Genomic DNA, 21,649 nt, shown 5'->3' with positions numbered 1-21,649 from the left:
TTTTCTTTTTTTCTGTTCTGTTGGTGTTCTGTTTTTGCTGTATTATTTAAATAATTTTTTTTTAAAAAAAAGAAAAAAAGCAATTTGAATGGAGATTAGTGGAAGTGGACTTGGGCTTCATTTATTGCTTTCCTACTGTGACAATGTTGCCAGTGTAGAAATGTAGGTACATGTCCCTCTGAAAGTGCTAGGTGAAGTGAAAGGCCTACCCCTGAGAAGGCTGTTATGGCCTTACATCCCTACAAAGTGAATGCTGGTTTTTCCATTGCATACACCGACTTTTTCTGGCATAGGATGCTTCCAGCTCTTGGCATACCAGTGCCGGCTTTTGCAGCTGGTCAGTTTGCGTGTGCATCAGAAACTGCCCTCATGCTGAGACCCAGAATCTTTTAATGGGTGGGTCATCTCATGTACAGTACAAAACAACAGTTTAGAGGTTGTACACACTACAGTGCAAATATGATCTTGTATTATGGGGATGGAATGATGGCGTATATTTCGAAGATGCAATATGCTGCCTCATTGGACTTAATGGTGACAGGACCACAAAGAATAAAAGGGCAGTAACCCATAATATAACCTTAGTAAATTATACAAAAGAACAACAACCTTGCAGCACTTGGCTACAGAATGATGTCAACAAATGCCAATGATTGACTGTTGTATGAATTTATCTGGGTTGGGTTTTTTGTTGTTGAAAACCAGCTATTGGAATTATCTGTCTCATTTATGCCCATGCATGGGTTTGATTTGTTTTAATTACACTTGCCTGTAAAATTTAAATATTAGTATTATGCACAAAGATCCCATAAAACGAAGATTCATAGGCTAACATGTCTCACTGCAAAAATTAGTTGCATGCCTGAGTATCATTCATTGCTTGTTTGTTCTTTGTAACTGCAAGGCAGGCATTAAGCATTTCTCGTGGGGCAGGTAAGGTCTCTCTTCCCTGCCATTGTCTGCCTTTGTTTCCCCCTCTTCTTTCTCTTGGGGATGGATGTGCATGTGTACATACACACACAAACACACACACAGTCCCTATTTCTATTACTTTTTCCTCTGATATATCCAAGCTGTGTAGCAGCCTTGGTGCCAGGGCTTCCCAGTAGCCCCTTGGCAAACAGTGTAGTGCAGCTGGGAACATAATGCAGCATAAGTGGTGCCTTCCTGGGTCACACCATCTAGCTTAGTATCAGAGCTCAATTGAGCCAGAGTTTACCAGGGCTTAGTCCTGCAACCTGGTTTCTGTGCCAGAGCTTGGCCCTGGAATATGTGAAATGGGATATTAATACATTTGAATTGCTACCTTCTGCCAAAGAAGGGAAATCTCCCAGCCCCTGCAAGCTCCAATTTCAATACAATATTGCTTCTGTTCTACAGGGATATCAAAATACAAAATATAATTAAGCTTTAAGTGAATCTTCATGAATCTTCTAGGTAGTTATTTTGGTCAGGTAACTTTCTAGAACAATTGGAAGTGCCAAGTTAATTTCATCTACAGTGTTTAGAGGCTATCATGGGTCTCAACTCTGACCGTTTTTCACACACACACACACACACACACACACACACACACACTCTCAAGAACCTGTGTCTTCTATAGCTAAGATATTGTATCTTAATATTTCTAGCAGTCTATTTTTTATTAATATCACATCATTATTAATTAATAAAGCAGCCAACTGGAATGGCTCATTCCACCCCGGTGTTGCCATGTTCAAATGTAAAATATTTCTGAAATACTTTTAAATTATCTTCAATATTTTATTGGATTGATATATTTGTGTTCTAAAAAGCTTGTCTCATTTATTTTGAGGGGAGTGGGTGGGTAAATTTCTGTTACTTACATAGTACCTCAACCTCAGGTACATCTACATTATCAGCACCTTTCAACATCTGAATCAGATATAATTTTCATTTTTCTTATCTGTGAAATTTCTAGTTCCTGAAATGTATAAAAATGCTTAAAATATGCACATGCCATTAGTTCCTTTGGCATGTTCCCTCAATGCACAGAGTCAATGTGGGGTGTGTAACTGTACATGTTGGTTCCACATACAGGCTTTGTGCATAGGGCCAAAGATCCAAGAAGGGGCACCATCATCTGTACAACTGTATGTGTGAACATGCTCAATGCAATTGGAAACCCTCCACAGTATGTGGAGTGCCTACGTCTATACAGGGTAGGCAGCCCTTCTTGTGCACCTACCTTTATGAGTTGAGGATGGGGATAGGGAAAATGCGGTGCATTGGAGGTGAGACTGGCAGTTGCAAGACTCCTCTCCACATGTTTAGTCTACTTGTGGAGGCAACATCTGAAAGGAGCTGTTGATTAGGCACATATGGTAGTTTTCTTTCCGATCAATAGAAAAAATGAGAGGATTATTTGTATGATATACTAGTGACCAAGAGCACAGACAAACTTGCCCTAGGTGCGAGAATGTCTTGAGCAAACTAACCCCTCCTCTTTTTTTAAAGCATTCTAGTATTTCATAAGAAAAAGTTACCAATGGCAGGAGATGAAATCATGGACAAGTTTCTATAATCTGTAATGGTCTATAAATGTCTTATCTTGCACTCCTCCAGGTGGATATTTTCCGAGTTATTGGGTGTTTGAATGTTGTACATTTTTCCATGTCACACACACTGACTCTGTTAAAGTACCTCATGATGCCTAGCCATATTTTATAGCAACATGGAGTAGTAATAGTTGGAGAATATATATGAAACATTGACATGACTGGCCAGTTGGGATGGTTTGCTCAGTCAAAGGTTATAATCTGACCCTTGACATACAGGAAAAACGTCATTCTCTCTGTGTGTTTATCTAGATGACGTTTCATTTTATTTCTTAATGATCTTTTGAAAACTCAGAAGTTCAGCTTTCATTTATTTACTGAAGAAATTATAGATATTGAACCTGTGACAGGTTGAAAACATGAAACGATGCTTGATGAAGTTGTGGGAACTGCATGAGTGAGTTTAAACTGGATTTTCTGTTGTCGGAGGATAGGAGTTCAGGTCCCTGAATAGTTCATTTTCCTTCCCCATGACTCATGATGGGGAGATAGGGAGAGAGAAAGATCTAGTTCACATGTCATGCTAAGCCAAATCATGGCTAAGCTCTAATATGTCAGCTTCTGGAGAGGAGATCTCAGCTGCATTGCTTCTCCCCAGTTCCTCTACTGTGCCATGCTCTGCTAAACCATGGCTTGTCTTGTTGTGTTATCCAAATCTTGGCTTGTGGTTTAGCTCTCCTGGACAACTGACAAGCTATAAATCAGTGTTTCTCAACCTTTTCCGGACCATAACCCTCTTCCAACCTTGTTTCCTTCCTGTGGTCCCCCATCCTACTGGTAGAAAGCTAACCATTTAAATGTTTTGTTTGCAAATAGAACATGTTTTGTTTATAATTTTTATAATTAGTACAAAATACAATTACATTAAAATTATACTATTAAGTATTTCTTGATCAATGTGACCTTTGTGCTTGATGACCAGAAACAAGCTTTTTTATATCTTGTTCTATTGCTGTGAGGGATAACCGAAGATCACCTCTGTCCATTATGTTAAGGTGATTCTGCGTTAGGCTGCGTAAATAATTTGCACAACAGAAATCTCATTCTACCAAATACTTCACTTCTCTGTTTTCTGTTTTCTTTTCTGTTTTCTTTTCTCAGTCACTTCTCTGTTTTCTTCACTTCCCTCTGTGGCCCCCTAGTATTGTGCCGTGGCCCCCCCTTTACGTGATTTTCACCTGTGGCAATCAGCACTTGAAAGGAATGGTGAAGACACTTGAAAAGTGTTTGGAAACTCTTCTTTGCAGCAGCTTCATCCCCACTTTAGAGATCGCTGGAGCACTCTTTAAGGGAGTGGGGAACATTTGCAAAGAGCACCTGTTTTAAGGCAGACCCTGCAATCCCATCTGAGCATGGGAGGGTGGGGATTGCCCTTAAGCAGGTGCTCTTTGAAGCACTGCTCCAGTGGTCTTTAAAGGGAAAGGGAGGAGACTGCTTCAAAGAGTGCTGCAAAACATCACCTGTTTATTCATTGCTGTGCAATGGAGCAGTCTCTGCCAGTGCTGGTGACCGACTCTGGCAGTGACTGCTCTGTTGCACAGTGATGAAGACAAAATTGGGTCTACCTGCTTTTGCTGATTCTTTGGAAAGCTTGCTCCATGCTGATCCTTTTTGGAGGTTGAAGGGATCAGGGCAGAGCATGCTTTTAAAGGAAGTCCCGCCCACCAGCTGATGCCACCAGCAATATCAGCTGATGGGTGGGTTGGTGTTGCTTTGAGGGAAATAGTGTCATGGGTCAAATTGCACCAGGCAGGCCCAAACCAGGTCAGAGTTTATACAGGTTACAGAACACACATGTTTTAAAAAAGAATATGACACACAGATTTTGTTAATGTTTCTTATCCTCCCAGCTTGGACTTGGGATCCTACACACACACCCCTTAGTTAGTACCACACCAACTGTTCAGAATCAGAATGGTATCTGGGGACTGATGCCACTTTGGTGGGTCTGAGGAGACGCGCATGAACAGTGAAATGTAGTTTAAAATGGCGTATGAGCTGGCTTCTAGGAAAAAAACTTCTTCAAAGTTTGGGGCTGTTATAGAGACAATTACTTCTGGGATGTTATTGCTGCTTCCCTTCTCTAAAGTAGCTTGTTGAGGTCTGAATGTCAGTATTGCCATTTGTGTGCTCTTTCTCATGGGCATTTCTTAATTTCATCCAACTCCTCCCCTCTGAATCTGTGCAATGAGTCCTGGCACTTGCTTTAAAAGCAGTACTTCAGAACTTGTGAAGTTAAATGGTGATGAAGGAGAATTTTTCTCAGCCCATGTAGAATGAATTCCCTTAACCCAAAAGGAACCACGGTCCTCCTACCCCATGGTATATCTTAAATCTGGAAGCCGGAGCAGGGCTTCCATATTAGAAGATGGATATCCAGACAGATATGAACCCTGACACTTCTCTTTCAAAAAAATAAGCACTGGATATGTGTGATTATTATGGACTTCTGTCCTTTACTTTTCTTCCATGACTGAAATTCTTCTCCCTTGAGGATGACACGCTCTGGTGCAGGCTTCATATCTAAGAATATGAAGCAAAGCAGTTGTTTGTGGAAGCCTTACACATGAATAGGTTTGGGAGACATCCCATCATCTCAATTCAATAAGAAAAGTATCAGTTAATCTTGTTTCATGTTACTGGCTGGGAAAGGGGCAATTTGTCTTAGCCCCTGTACGAATTGCAGAGCTAGATTCTAAAATAGGGTTAATTGCTCATGCTCATGAAAATTTATGTGTAAGAGGTGTATATATGTGAAATAAGCATGTGTGGCTGGGTGCTGGGTACAGCTGCATGCATTTCTTGGATATATTTTAATATTTGATACAATGGCTCTTCCTGTTATGTATACTTCCCTGTACAGTTGGCGAGGGCCTGGGTTTTGCCACAGTAAAATATTAGCGAAGCTGTTTTACTCCAGAGCATTACATCTGCCTGATAGCCCTACAGCTACACAGCTTGGCAGCTTTGAAGATTTAAAAGGCGTCTCTCTCAAATACATGTTACTCTATGATGGGTTGGAAGTGACGGTTACTAACTTCTATTTGGCTGTAATGTATTTATTAATGACAATAAAAGGCGCTAGATGGAAAGATGGTAGTTATGGCAAGGAACCTCTAGGATAAATATAATGTTAGGCTACAAGGGCAGCTGCTTATTATTTTTGTAGCTTGGCTTTCCAGTTTCCGAGGCTTGGTCCATTGCTTTATGGAAGCAACATCTTTCACTTCTGCCATTTCCCCTCTTCTCTCTCCCCCTCCCCCCGGTGCTAATGCACCACAGTGTGAACCAGCCTATTCTGTAAAAATCTCCACTTGCAAAGTGGCCCAGTCTTTAACCTTTCTGTGTGCATGTGAGTGCATCTCTCTAACCAAAAATCCTTCTGTGTGGGAAGGTTATAAAATGTGTATTTACCTGACCTGCTCATCTTCAATTATCTTCTAATCTGGCCCTTCACTGGTCTCCCAGGTAAATACAGCTTTAGTTCTTCTTTAAGGCATATTATTTACCTCATTAAGTGTGTATTTTGGCACGTGCATTATTTACCTGATGGACTAAGGGGTACAGAGGAGCAGTTGGTGTCTGTTGTATAAATAACCCCTAATGTTTGCAAGGGACTCTGCCTCCCGCCTTTGTGTTTTTGGTGGAAAGTCTTTCTGTTCCACCTAATGGTCATCAAAGGGTCTTTCCTGTTCCTGCTTGCAGCAGGAAGATGTGAATAATGTACATACCAATGGAGGGCAGGTCTAAAGCTTTGCAGTTTTCCACCTCAAGTAGCCTCCATCAGCAGGAGGGAAGAACTAGCACTAACCTGCCAGGGCCTTTGGGGATGAACTTTATGGCACAGTAAGACCTACTGAAAAGCTATGGATTTAGGTAGTGTGTGTGGTGCTGGTATTGCTCAGTTAGTATTGTTGGGTCTAGTAAGGGTGACTCAGCCAACCTAAGATGTGTTCTTGGTCTAACATACTAAGGTATTGAATAATTTCATCCCGCACCTTATGCTAGTTTTGAGTATAGACAAATGATTCGAAGGGTCTTAAAAGTTTAGGGTTGTTCTGTTGTGCAATGGAATTGCCCTCTCCTCTGCTCTGCAGTGCCCCCCAATCTGCTCCAGAGGTTTGGAACCCCCCCCCCCCAAGCATATTTTAGTGGCACACAAAGAGAGGATGGGAAAGTGTCATTGCACTAGTGAAACTCTGCTCATGCATCATTGGATTCAACTCTTGTTTCTTTGTTTTCAGTTTGAGCTTTCAATATGGGAAGCTGAGTGTGCTTCTAATCCTTGCTCAGTATTCCAGGGTACAATATTATAGGAAACCTCTGCAAGGCAGTAACTTTATCTTGGAGATCCATTTAGGAAAGGTGCTGAAGATCAAGCATCTTGAAAATGATTTTTTTGGGGGGGTTTTCAGTGCCAAGGTCTTAGGTATGTGTAAGCAGGTCTCTTGTGGTCAGAATGAGTTAACAGGTGAAGCTTACAGTTGGCTGTCTTTAGACATCTGTAGTATAAGCTACTGCTATAGAAGCTGCACAAATATGGTGCAAGTAAGTAGCACTGAAGGTAGTCACTGATCAGTATGATTTAAAAGTTTATTAATCATATGTATACATAGTTTGCAGTGATGCCAAATAGCAGCAAAAAAATTTAAAACAACAACAACCTTGCTCCTCCAAAGAGTTCATTGTATGTACCTAGTCTTCCCTGCATTGTATCCTCTGAGATAGGTTAGGCTGAGAGATTGTGACTTCTTCAAGGTCACCCTGTGAGCTTCATATTCTAGAAGGGAGCTGAACATGTGTTTTCCTAGTTTATGTGCAACTCTACTCATTCTAATCCCCCCTCCCTTCTCCACAGCACTGGACGAGCCCCAGTGGCTGCTTACTTGTGCCTTGCGAGTGGCAGGGGCTGGTGGTGGCGGACGGGCGGACGATGAGCGGTGTGAAAGGGCTGGCTCCAGAGAGGGGCTGCTTAAAATGGCGCTCAGCCAACCACAGCTCAACAAAGCCCAGCCCCCTTCCTCCTCTAGGCAGGGCGGGGAGAAGCCAGGAGGAGGGAGTGAGGAGGCACCGCGGGGTGTGTGTGTGTGTGTGAAATGGCACAGCATTAGATCAGAATCCCCACGCCAGTCCACGCTGTGGACCATTCGCAGGCTGGATCCAGAATGCAATTGGGCTGGATCCGGCCCCTGGGCCTTAGTTTGCTGACCCATGTGTTATTCCATGTGTCATATCCATTGTTGAGTCTGAACTGGGCCAGGCATAGTAACTTTAGTGTTGGCTCCTTATAGTTACTGTGCTCACCAGATGCTCTCTTAGCTCTATTTTCGCTTTTTGGTAGCAAGTATGAAAAAAGGGTTTTGGGGGGCAGGGGTTAAGCATTTGGGAAGGGAGGTGTATAAAGGGTTTTTATTTCTCCTGCTGTTTTATTGAACTGCATTATATGATATTTTAATGATTTGATTCTTGCATTTTTATTGTTCTAGTTATTTTGTTGTTGCTGTGGATCCTTTGTTTCAATGGCAGGGTGTACGTATTTTAAATAAATATTATTTTAATAAGAATTATTTTCCATCTCTCCACCCAAATACTTTACTGCCATCATGGAAATACAAATTTTGATCTGTAAACTGTGTATCTGGGAGTAACACCAGCTTCTTTCTCTCTCTTCTCTCAAGTTCCAGATGCTGCTAGGTGTTCAATGGTAGCACTTGTCCGTACCACAGCAGCAAGGCTTCACCTCAAGTTACTCCCAAGAGCGAGGAATACTCTGCGCTCCCTTCTGCGGTTTTTTCTCCAGCGGTACGGTTCCACTACAACCGGGAAACTGGCGTCTCACGGCTTTGCTTCCATGGCAGCAATGTCATCCTTTCCCCCGCAGAGGTATCACTACTTCTTAGTGCTGGATTTTGAGGCCACATGTGACAAGCCGCAAATCCATCCACAGGTAATGGTTTGGCTTTAGTTTGTCTAGTTTTCTCCAGGAGACCTTCTGTTTGGCATTGAGGGCTTTGCAATCTGTGTCTTCCAACATGTTGCATCTGAAGAGTAGTTGTTTCCTAAGCATTTTTCTTTCCCTTTTTTGAGATATCTGTATCTCACTAGCAGATAATGTAGAATCTGGATTAGAATATTCAGATCTTAGGCTTCCTCGTAAGCTCACACTTTGGCAATCCACTCTTACACCCTCAGTTCCTCATCTTTAAAATGAGAAACTACTTACTACACAGAGTCATTATGAAGACAGAAACGTATTCTGCATTTAAAAGCGCTAGAGAAATTCATAATAATTTGTCATATGTTTTCCCTTTGTTCACTCCTGTAAGTTGCTGATCCACCTCTTTGTTTTTCTCTTGGCATGAGGAGCTTCATGATGCATTTTTTTATCGAGCCTTTCCTCCTAAGAAAGCATGGACTCTGGAGGAAAGCGCATCTTTTCTAAGTTGTGATACTGCATTTATTGTCCTTTACACTGCCTGTGTTCTTTTCAGTGGGAATAGCCAACTCCCCTAATTTGCAAGACAGTGAAACGGCTTTGAGTGTGAATGTATGCTGGATTTGACAGAGGAGCTGGAATTACAGCACCTCAAATTGTTGACTTTCCCTGTTTGCATTTTTCTCACTCAGTGGTAATTATGAAGTCCAATGTTCTTTACCACTTTAAAAGGTACCTTCCAGCTGTTCTGGGCTTCTGGATCAATCTTGATTGTACAACTTGCTTCCGCAATTTTGCTTAGAATTTACCATCCTCGTGGAAAATACATCTGGAAACACTGCGTAGGTTCCCATTTGCCAGTTGGGTCTGTGTTTCTATGCAACACATACTTAATATTCTGCAATAAAAAATTAAAAAAATATTTAGAAAATCACATTTATTTGTTTGCTCGGGTTACTTGATTAAGAGTGCAATCTGATGTGGGGAGGAATGGGGAGTGAAGCGGTGGATGGTCCACCACTCCCAAGCCCCTGCTGGCATGCACAGTCCAGGATGAGAGGTGTGGGGGGCATACTTACCTCTCCCCGCATTCATGGTTGTCTATTTTGGCCAGCACCCCCCTCACTGGAAGATCTATTTCCAGGCTTGTTTGGATGGGAGGACCATTCCTGGGGGATGCCCATTGAATGGGAAGGGGCCTGGAATCCAGTGATTACAAGGCTGCCTCAATTGCACTCCTGCCCCAGAACACCCTGTTTGGGGCCCCAATGCTGACTACTGTCAGTGGGAACACTGCCAACAGTAGATAAGTTCTTTTTCACTGACGTAGTAATGGCCTCTGCAGTAGATGTGGCCCCAGCCGCTGGAGCTCTTTTCAGCCAGCAGAGGACACGCCACATCCCCACAGTCCTAACTCCCAGGTAGCAAGTTGATCTGGTGTTAGGATTGCTCAGTAAGTCTAATTAAAAATGGTGGCATTTACAGTTTGGGAAGTTATTCTGGCAGAGCAGTGGAAGGGAAAGAAACACCTGGGATACTCTGGCAGTATGAGTGCAGGTAGACCTAGGGAGATGCGTTAGTTCTTTCCTTCATGATCACCAGAAGCCCAAACAATATGTATCCCTTCTGGTTTCCTCTTCTAAATGCGAATAATCCAGCATTATTCACAGCTAAGCAGGGCAAGAAAATTCATTTAAAAAATGAAAGTGGAGATTCTCAGGATATTGCATATGACTGTTATGTATTATGCAGCTGAGATTTCTATACTGTTATGGCTATGGAGATCTCTAGTCTCCCTGCTTAATATTTTGAATTGGAAAGGGTTGCTAAATCAAAATGAGCCTCCTCGTCAGCATGGTAATGAACACTCAGGATTGTGGGTTTCAGTAGAGCCATGTTATCTGGCTGTTTTTAATTCAGGTTTGCAGTTAGAATTGTGAGTCGATATGGTTAGTATATTATTTCATTGGGCTGACAAAGTGTGTTTCTTCCAATATGCATTAAGCATTCAAGTATTTTAAAGCTATCTTAAGCACTTTCCTCCTGATTTTGTTTTATTTGTTTGTTTCTAATGGGACCATAATGCTTAAAGGGGGTTGTGGTGGATCAAGGGCCCACCCCTTTTGTATTGTCCTCTTACCTAAAGTTATAGAATACTAATGTGGGTGGGGCTTGCTTAGCTTAAATGGGTGGGTGGGGGAATTGGAGGGTGTGGGGGGGTGTAGATTTCATTAAGGTCTCCTCCGTCTCATTCCCCAATAATTGATGCCCTGGAGAATACTGGAGTGATATTCACTGTAAATCACACTACCATCTTCAGCCTCCTTTCTAAGCCCTCTTCTTACTTTGTTTCAAAGAGTGTTTTTAATCTGTGCCTCAGTTCTTAGAGAAGATGCCGCTCAATATTAGCCATCTTGTAGATGTGCCTGCTTTTATGTTACTTTGCTGTGTGAAGAGGAACTACAGTAAGCCCGAAACTTACATGGGCATTACATTCTGGGGGTTGTGCCTGAAGCCAAAATTGTGTATAGTTGAAACCCACTGGGTTCAGTGGTGGGTGGGATTGCCAAAGTCTTTTTTCCTGGAATCTTGGCCCTTTTCTGCCCCGTATTATTATTATTTTTTGCCACACATTCAAAGCTGAATGTGCACAAGTTAAATGCACATAAGTCACAGGCTTACTGTAACCTGAAATAAACTGGCTAAAAACAATCTTCCAAAACTCCTGTGTGTCTGTGGGAAGGCACGGTTGATTTTTTGAGAGTAATTCTGCAGGAAAACCTTAACTTTTCTCTAGCTATTTCCTGTGCACCCAGCCTTGGGTGCAAAGTCCTGTCAAAGCTGTAAATTTGCTCTAGCGTGTCCCTTTGGACTTGTGTTCATTTTGATGCAAAACCATGATGCATGTGGAGCTATTTTACAGCTGGTAGTAAAAATGGAGCATGAGTGGAATACTATTACTACAACTTTAAGGAGCTATGCCCCCCAAGTCCTTGCTGTGGAATATGTAACAATATGTGCCGTTGCAGCTTGGCTATATATTTTGTGGGGAAGATAGTGCATTAAGGTTGGACGTTATTCAATTGGATCTTTTCATCAACTGTGCCCAGGGCTCACCTGCACCATGCATTCCTTTGCCCAGGGGTGTCTTGCTATGCTTTTTGTTGGAACCTGTAGAGACACTAAAGGGACTTTACTCAAAAATATCTTACTAAAAATGAGAACTTGCTCTGTGTGTCAAAGTTATATATCTTTACTTGTGTGCATTTAATGTGAATATAGAGAGGTGCTTTTGGAGAACAGGCTGATGTGTAGATTAGCTAACCTATGCTTGCAGAATCCTTTGCTGAAAATTATTTAAAGAGCTTCATTTTAGAGCCCTGGACTTCAGGACAGATTGAAGAACAGCAACACCTGAACTAACCAGCCATTGCCCTTGTGAACTTCAGCATAAGAGGTTTAGCTTCAGGGCATAACTCCAGGTTTATTCTAAGAAAGCCATCGTCTTAAAAAATGGAATGCAACTTACTCCTGATGGCCTACACAATGAGGACCAGGAGTTGTGTTTGGGACCAGTCTGTAGGATCAGGGCGATAAGTCAGAAATAAAATAGAGGGCCAGGCACGGCAAAGCTGGGATATGGAGCAAGTAGCCTAGAACCAGGGCTGTCCTGCCCATGAGGTGAAGTGAGGAGGTGCCCACATGGGCAGCGTACCTGCCTTGCCACCTCCACCACCAGCAGAGAAGCAGCAGCTGCACTGGTTTTGATTCATTCAAATAAGATAAAAACAATCATTGGGTAATTTCTGTATTATAATGACATATATAATTAAGACAACCAAAATAAAGATGCCAAAAAACTGAAATTAAGTTGGTCCACAAAACTGGTGCTAGTAAATGCACTTTAGGAGCCTACAGCAGCCTGGATTAAGTTCAGTTCAGAGCGGGCAGGGACTTCCTACCAGGCTTACAGCTGACTCCCTTTCTTCTCCTCTAGAGGAGGCTGGCAGCAGCAAAAGGGAAGGGCTGGGGAGAGCAATGCTGGTTAGTCCTCTTTGCTCAATTCCCAGGTATTCCAGTTGCTAGTGCTGGACCTACTTCTCTTCCATAGCTCAGTGGTAGAGCGCTTGCTTTCCATGCAGAAGGTCTTGAGTTTATTCCCTGGTATCTTCAGGTATGGCTAGGTGGACTGATGGTCTGACTTGGTATAAGGCAGCTTCTTATGACACACAAGGCCCAGTGGCGGAGCTTCATGCTCCAGCAATGGGGGGCGGAGAGCAGGCGAGGGCAGGCCTGGCGGGTGTCCTGGGGGCATGGCACGCCGCCTGCAGGGGCGTGACGCCCAGCACGGGTGGGGGGGCAGCCATGATCACATCCCACTGGGATTGCGCTGCCGGGGGCGGTGCGCTCCCCCCCTTCCTCCATCATTGACAAGGCCCCACCTTGCCAGATCCCTGCGGGGGAGCTTTGAAAACCGCGTTCACAGCTCCAAGTCTGTAAGAATCCTTTGACATGGGCTACTAGTGCTTACAAATTTAGTTAATAGCTTAAAATCTGCAGTAAAAGAAAATGCTCAGCTCCAGTAGCAGAAAAAGGCAGTGTCCAATGTATCTCATCTAGTGAGGGTGTATTTAATTTTTGTTGCTTGTAGCAGTGCTAGTTGGTTTAATGTTTAATTAATGTAACGTTGCTACTAGTGTAATTGTTCTATGTAACAATATTCAAGCAATTTTGTTTTTAAAAAGGCAGCAAAGTGCCCCAAGAATTCCAGAGCCATGTGCTCTGGAGGTACTCAGATTTATTTCTTTATTATGGCTCTCACTAATGGTCACCGAAATTGACATTTCTTGTTACATCAGTAGCTTTGTGTAGTTGCATTGTAGTGTATACAGTCTGATGGGTGGCATTCTTGATCATAAGTCTAAGCGTGTGTGTCCCTAGATTCTTTGCCTTGTCTAAGTCTATGCCTCAGGCACATGCACTACATTCTTTGGAGTTCAGAAACCTCATACAACCATTTTGTATATGTGGTAACTACTTGAAGTTCTTGCCCGCTAGTTCTTTTCCTGTGACAAGACAATGGTGTACAGACAGTGCCATATAGGGAAAACCAGGTACCAATGTAGCATTTGTTTATTGACATGTGACTTTTGCTCTGGTGGTATTTGTATGGAGCGGCTAGCCAGGGACAGTGAGCTGGCATGTAAAGGAATTTCAAGCAGCTAATACACATCCAGTGTTATATGAATTGACTCGGAGACATGCTTTGGTTCATACTGTTTTCCTGACATTCAAGGTCATTAATATTATTTTCTACATTACTCTGGTTCCTCCATTTCGCTTGCACATTCCATTTTATGACTGTCATATTCCCACATAAGAATAGCCTTGCTAGGATAAAGGTAGCAGTTTACTGAGCCTGGTATCCTATCTTAAACAGTATTCTCCACCATCTGCCTTAAAGCAGGGATAACTAACTTTTTTGTTCTGAGGGCCACTTTCACCCTTGACCAACACTCGATGAGGGTTGCGTGTCAGTAGTGGGTGTTGTGGCCACACCACACTCTTTCATACACAATCGTGCTTGTACATACAGGCACACAGCCTCTTCTCAGTAGATCTGTGCAGATTAGTTGAGGAGGGGGTTATTAACGAGCATCTCCACCCCCATCATTCTGCCCGGACGCTGAGGTCCAGTGCTGAGGGCCTTCTGGCGGTTCCCTCATTGCGAGAAGCAAAGCTACAGGGAACCAGGCAGAGGGCCTTTTTGGTAGTGGCGCCCGCCCTGTGGAACGCCCTCCCATCAGATGTCAAAACGATAAACAACTACCTGACATTCAGAAGACATCTGAAGGCAGCCCTGTTCAGGGAAGTTTTTAATGTATGATATTTTAGTGTTTTCTGGTTTCTATGGAAGCCACCCAGAGTGGCTGGGGAAACCCAGCCAGATGGGCAGGGTACAAATAAAAAATTATTATTATTATTATTATTATTATTATTATTATTATTATTATTATTATTATTTCTACTCCCCCCCTTTTTTATTAGAGCTGACAAAATCTTCTGGTCTTCTGAGGCCAGAAGAAATTCCTTGGGGACCTGTTATCAATTGCCTGAACTGGGGGTTAGCCATTCCTGCTTTAGAGGAAAGAAATATGTAATAGTACAAGAAGTGCCTGTGTCTCCTCCTCCTCATCTTCTTCTACTTTTGTGATCTGTGAGTGCTCCAATTGGAGAACAGCCTTCACCAAAGGTGTCCTGGCTGCCTGTGTATGGGTATCCCATCTACTTCAGGGGTAAGCCTGAAGGCTGAATTTCCTCATGGTCAGCTTTTCTGGAGTCAACTGGCATGCCAGTATTGCAAAAGTGGGTGTGGATGTGGCTCTTACGTTAGTGCACCAGGCTACATTTTAGTCACACACAAATCAGAGGTTTATGCAGGCAAGCAAGAGGCATTATCACAGTTGAAGGATACATTCCAGCCAGGCAGAAGTATTTGTGGAGGGAGCATGACCTGGGGAAGAGCCCTGAGAACTGGATAGAGAGGCCTGTAGGTCTGCATTCAGCCCGTGGGCCTGAGGGTCTCAAGCTCTGCGGCATTCTGTCCATATTAAACATGTTTCTTAATACCTGTTGAAGAGTCATTCTTGATTCCTGCCTTCTTTCTAAACATTTTTTAAAATTCAGATTTTGTCTCTTTGTTTCCAGTGTTGGTTGAACTATACAGATTGGATTCTTCACTTAAGGCAACCTGTGTAGTCTTATAGGCCTTTGCATAAATTTTCTTTTTAACACTTCACCCCTGTTTCATTTATGAAAAATTGTATTAATTTTAAACTTGTGAACTTCAGCTCACACTAAGTAGTATGGTTTGTGATTCAACAGTGACCTCAGTGGATGGTTACCATACTGCATTTTGAGGTTCCTAAATTTTTGAATGATAATGATTTTGTGTTTAAAAGGGGGTGGTAGGAGTAATAAATTATTACTTGCCGTTCTCCAGCAGGTCCCAGGGCAGGTTTCAACAGTTTGAACTTCAGACTTAAAAACAGTTAAAACAAACTACTGTACAATTATAAGGAATAGGATGAGTTCTAAAAGCACACACCTCAAGTATCAAAGGCCAATGATTTACTGCAGAGTGAATGTAGCTAGATATTATGAAGAGTGTAAGGGCAACCAAATCATAGATATGTTGTAGAATTGGACTTAAGAGGAGGAGATGCTTGGGAAACAGTACTTTAAGTTAGTATGTTAAATTTAGGATTTATTAATGGTGTGAAATGGCAGAGGTTATGAATTGAAAAAGTTACAGGGGAAAGCATAGAATTCAGAACTCTGGCAGCAGAAATTAGCATATAATTGTCTTTGTCTGGTTCATTATCTCATGCCACTTTACTGTGTTGTTAAACCTTATTCATGGAACTTTTAAGCATTTATGTAATTGGCATTTTCTTGCTTCTCCTGCACATATACATTTGACAATTCAGTTAAATTTAAAATTCTATGTTCTGTGTGCACGTTGTTACATAGATAGTATGCATATTTATTTTTTCCAGGTAGCTGCAGCAAATGTAATTTGGAATTGACTACTCTCTAGAAAGGCTTTTTGGTATACCTGATTAACATACCAGTTTAAGTATTTCAAGACAGATGTGTTGAGCTGGAATGGCAATATATGTAAATGTGTGTTGGAATAGTTAACGACCCTTCATTAAACTAATACAGTAGTGGCTTTTCTTTCTTGTAATGAGTCTGTGTGGTCAGTTCTGTAGAATTTTTGAGGATGTATTTGTGTATCTCTCTGTGGGGTGGGGGCAGACGGCTGTTTAGCCATGTTGTCCATTACCCCTGGAGGCCAGTGTAGGACTGCTCAACTCAGCCAGCTCTCATTAAAATAATAATTAAAAATTCACTAGGCCAGTACTGTCCACATGCTGTCCCTTCTTCTAATTGCCTTTGAAAAAAAGGTGGGGGATGGTACCCCTGCCTTCTACGATCTCCGATTCTTCTATCACATCTCTTACTCCCCCTCCCCAACTTGGAGGCATCAACTCTCATCTGTCAAAGTGTAAATCAGCAATTAAAACACAAACAGCAAAATGCCAAAGATGACCTGGAGCACAAAGCGACTGACAAACAAGTCCGGACAAATCGGCGGATAATTTATAAGCATTGCCCGAAAATCTAATTATTTGGCAATTCGAATTTGCAGCCGGCCAGGGCTATGCAATAAATTTAACCCGCCATAAATTATTTAGGAGCAGCCTGTGGTGTAAATCAAAAACACAAGTGTTTGTTTAAGAAACAAGCTCCTTGTACATAAAATGACTTTTTCTTGTCTTTTTCAAAGAATAGGAGAAAAACTGTTGAATGAAATGAGCTGCTGCCGCTGAAACTCTGACTTCCTTCCTCTCTTGGAGGTGCAAATAGGATGTCTTTTAAGTAAGGAACGCTGCCCTTTCTCTTATCAGAAACATCTCTTACTATCAGCAGCACTGGGCTTTTTTATTGCAGGAAGAACAGTCAGCTCTGATTTTCCCGTGGCATCTTTCATTTTTTTATATTTATTTATAAAAATGGCAAGGGCGGTTGCGGGGGGCAGAAATACATTATTCTCAATTGCGGTTTTTTGAACTGAATAGGGTAATCTTATCCACTGCCAATAAATTTATACTGATCTTTGAGTACTTCTTGCCCACTGCTCAGATAAACATTTGAGAGTCTGAATGTTTTTGTGGGTATTTTATTTCTGTAATCTAATAAGGTCCTCCAATATTGTGGACAAAATGTTCCGCTGTGAATATCGGTGTAATTCTTTTCGTTGTGTTCCCAAGTCAAGATTTCTTCAGAAGTTGTTTAGGTAGTTAAGCTTGTAGCTTTTCCTTTCAGCAAGAAAGCTCACAGTTTCTAGAGCCTTAGGTCCCGCCCCCCCTTTTCCTTGTCTTAGCGACATCATGCTAAGGAGGTTGTGCTTTTTTTTTCTTTAGGAGGGTGGAGTGAAATATAGGGTGGGTTTATAGTGCTGAAATCACAGGCCTTCATGAATTTTCCTAATCCCTTGGAAAGGGAAGTTCTTTTAAGTTTTCAACAGGCCAGTTGAGATTCAGCCTCCCATCTGTTTCTTGACGACTTTTTGTGGGGTAGGCAAATTACATAAGGGGGCTGCCTGTGTGTGCATGTGCGTGTGTGTTTTCCTCTGAGGGTGGTAGGTCAGAAACACTTCATGGGCTGCCAACTCCTTAGAACGCAAGTACTGCAGACTTTTGTGTACAAAATGATTTAAAGCAGACATGTTTGGTAAGAGTATTTATAACTTTTTTCTCTACACACTCTGTGTGTGTGTGTGTTGAGCTGATTTTTAGTGTCTCTCTTATAGGTTAGAATTGCTATTAGAAACTGTGTTCCCACCATATAAATGCAAATATGTTTGTGCATGAGTTGGGGCTACGTGCAGACGTTTTCAAATCAAGTAATTGTAGACAGATTTCATAATAATGGATAGAGAGAATTAAAAAGATTATTATTTCATCACCAGCAATTTGAATCCTTGCCTTCCTTTTTAGTTAGATTGTGACAGTGTGCTTTGCAGACAGAAACAGGTTTCGCTCTGTTTATAGTTTAAGGGAATGGCATAATAATTCCTTGAGTAATACTTGTAGTATCTCATGTTGTAGTGAACTTGTGCTGGCATTGTGGCAAAATCCTAAAGCAAAAATAGACAGTGCACAATTTGGGCATACAACAGTTATTGCTTGCCTGGAAAGTGCAGTGTGATGACTAGGCTCAGTGTTTGAGGTGCTGGTGTCATGGGGTTCTTTAAGCAAATGAGTGTCATGTCCTGGATTGCTAATCTGTCAACAGTGGGCAAAATCTGAGGCTTAATGCAGCGCAAAAGACTTTGCAGGGGGTGGGGATTTCCTTTGTTAGGTCAGAGTTTGGAAGAGAGGTGGTGTGGCCAGAACACGGATAATATTCTGCTGATGGAACGTGCCTGACTTAAGTGGCATGATTCACTTAAAAATAACGAACAGGAATGCTAAGAAAGAGAGTGTTTAAATTGGTGAAAAGGCAAAGGTGGATTGAACTTCCAAAATATGCTTTTTTTTGTACTTGCACTACCAATTTGGTTCAGTCAGAAACGTTCTCAACTGTCCCTGTACCTCATGTGGTGGTACTGTTGCAGCACCAACTCCCTTTGCTCAAGCTAGGTCAACCACGTGAACTTCCAGCCTCTCTCTGTTCTTCTTTTCCCATCAATTCTTTGTGAATTGGGTTGACAGTGTGAATGTATTCTGGTACTTGAAAGCTGGATAAGTTGCCAGTCTGTGTCTATGTGCTCTGAAACACAGCCTGTTGTTTGTGTGTGTGTAAGTGCTTACCATTTCATAATAGCTCCTAATGAAATTCTAGATCTGTAATAACATTTTGGCTATCTAAAACAAACCATATGCTTGTAAAAAAAGTGGAAACAGATCGGCTTTAAGCCATAAATTCTGGGTAATGGAGCGCTTTTTCTCCCTCTTTATGTTTGATAGATATTTTTGTTTCTGCAGGAATGTCAGCTCCTAATTTCGTGATGTATCATGGGTTTAGGAAAATGGAAATTAATAAAGGCGTAAGATGAATGGCAGCTTTAAAGGTCCCAACACTTGTCTTTATTAGCAAGATGGACAGCAGGCTCCCCAAATTCTGCTGTGCTTCAAATGGAAGTTTTAAATGGAAAGTAGCGCAGGGTGTCGCAGGTTACATTTCATTGTGGGGCTGGTTAACATTGTTAGTGAGCAGTGGTGCTGGTTTCATAGGGCTGGTATCTGTTGTTGTAGATACCGGTGGAACAAACATTGTCAGACATTGGAAGAAAAAGTCCTTGCGCGCGCGCGCTCTCTCTCTCTCTCTCTCTCTCTCTCTCTCTCTCCCTCTCCCTCCCTCCCTCCCTCGCTCTCTCTCTCTCTCTGCCTCCCCCCCCCCATCTTTGGGATAACAGCCTTTTGGGAAGGCCCTTTCTGCTCCTTTCAAGAAAGCCAAGAAAAGGAGGTGGGAAAGTAAAGCTGTTGTATTTTTCCTGAGGGCATCTGATTTTTTCCCTGTCAGTCTTTTGTAGTCTGATAGTTTTCATAGGCCAGCAATAATTTGGGCTATCATAAAAATTTTCAGACTTGTTCATTTTATTTCCTCCAGCTGTTTTAAACTAGCCCTCCTGAAGTTGTGCTGCTTGCCTGGGTCTGTCTTCCTTAATGCCTAAGATCATCTGTTGTCCCACGAGCTGATCTGCTAGGAGTAGTAGAAGAGAGAGATTTAGGCAGGCTTGATGCTGTTAAAAGCCCTATCACTGACAGACCATGTCCACTTCTTGCGGTGTGTTGCATGAGGCTTGTGGGTGAGCAGGGGGCATATAGCGTAGTATGGAAAAGGAAACTTGAAGGTGGGGTGTATACCCATATGTTGTTTCTCAACCTGAGGAGTGTTCCTTGAGGTGAATTGCACAGAATGAGGGGAGAGCAGGACGTTCCTGGAGAAGAACATCTGCCACTGACTACTTTCCCAGTCTTCCTTCTGCACTCCTGTGAGCTAAGCCAGGGTTTTACTTAGCATGGTATCCAAACAGAGACTTGTGGCTTGTCTCTCCAAGCCCCGCAACAAACCCTGGTTACAGCTTGTGGTTGTATTGAAATAGGAGCAGTGACATGTTTCTGTTTAATACAATATATGCTATGTTAAATTATGACAACCAAGCTCATGCAAATTTGTTATCAACTGCAGACCCCGCTCATGTGCATGTTGAGTAAATTGAGCAAAGTTACTAATGGGCATTATCAGCGCATCAGTTTTACAGGCATACTCTGCTCTAGTTGTGGGCATATGAATGCAGCATGTGAGCCTATAGGAAGACTAGAAAGCTTACATTCTGCAGAAGTTAAGGTGCAAGCCCTTAATTTTTAATCTCTATATTTTTTGGTGCCTGAACGCCTTTCTTAAACTAAAAATCTTTTGATTTCTAAAATGCCCCCTACCACTTTTTAAAGGAAATGCAGTGAAGTGCACCTTCTGTAACAGTTATCACCCTTCATGTAATTGCTGATCACTGAACAGGAATTTAGTGTGTGTTTATAGCAAGTGGTAAAATTGTACCTATTGAATTTTGTCCTGGTCATGCACTACCGTTGTCTTAAAAGATACATTATCTATTGTCCAGAAACAAACAAAAAAGTTGGAAGTGGCAAAAATCACTCCAGCCAAAATTTGTAAACTGCTGTAACTAAGGCATTTTAATCTGAATTATTTGAAATTTGTACAAATGGTCTGCCCTCATCATGGAGATTCCCTATTCTAAAATTCATTTCATCTGACAAATACTATCTATTTTTCCTAGTAGTATACTTTTCTTTGCTTTATAATAGCAGAATGCTGAAAAGCAGTTACACCTTAACTTTACTCTTGAGTGTTTAATATCTTTCTGATTTTTTTTTCATATTTTTAAATTGTAAATAGAAAAATTCTCCTCACTCTCCCTATCTCTCTACAGTTCCTCTCTACAGTGCCTCTGATACAGAGGGTGGTGTTGTGATACCTGCTCTCGTAAATGTAGTTTGCAGGATTAGAGTCCTGTATTTCCTATGTTTTAATAAATTCTATATTGGTGCCCACCAAATTAAAGCTTGATACGAGTATTTACAGAATTTAAACATAGGTTCCTTTTTTCTTTATCTTCCTTTTTTATTTCCAAAGGAGGGATACACAGTCAAAATCTTAAAGTTGTTTGTTGTATACATGTTGCTTTGTCAGCATACTGATGTTATTGCCTGACATTTATGGCCTCACAAGTCATGATGGGCAGTGGTGGTTTGGTCAGGGCCCAAAAGCTTTGTTCAGCGCCTGCACAGCAGCAGTTGGCTTCTTAAGATGCAAATGTTGCGTGGCAGAGGAGCTTTTCTTTTTCTCTTTCGTCGTCTTTTCCCTCTTCCAGATGTTTTCAGGCAGTTTTTTGTTGTTGTTTTTAAACTAATTCTATTCATGTTTTAAAAATTTATGAAAGCACTAATAAAAATGTCAAAGTGGTAAAAATGTTAGCTTTTGCTGTGCTTTGATTAAATTTTGCAAACTGTTTTTGAATATTAAAAAGCAATTTTTTTAT

At 41.8% G+C, this 21,649-nt stretch overlaps 1 protein-coding gene across 2 annotated transcripts in view; it reads left to right on the top strand.

The window, feature by feature from the left end:
- Positions 1-21,649, top strand: part of ERI3 (ERI1 exoribonuclease family member 3) — a 196,595-nt gene that overhangs the window by 17,906 nt on the left and 157,040 nt on the right. For both annotated transcript variants that reach the window (XM_081914781.1, XM_081914782.1), the window contains exon 2: positions 8,258-8,526. In XM_081914781.1, the coding sequence (XP_081770907.1) occupies positions 8,258-8,526 (269 nt within the window). The remainder of the gene's footprint in view (positions 1-8,257; positions 8,527-21,649) is intronic.

Source organism: Podarcis melisellensis (assembly GCF_964234715.1).
Source record: "Podarcis melisellensis genome assembly, chromosome: 6".
NCBI classification, from domain to species: Eukaryota; Metazoa; Chordata; class Lepidosauria; order Squamata; family Lacertidae; genus Podarcis; species Podarcis melisellensis.
This window is presented reverse-complemented; position numbering and strand designations above follow the sequence as displayed.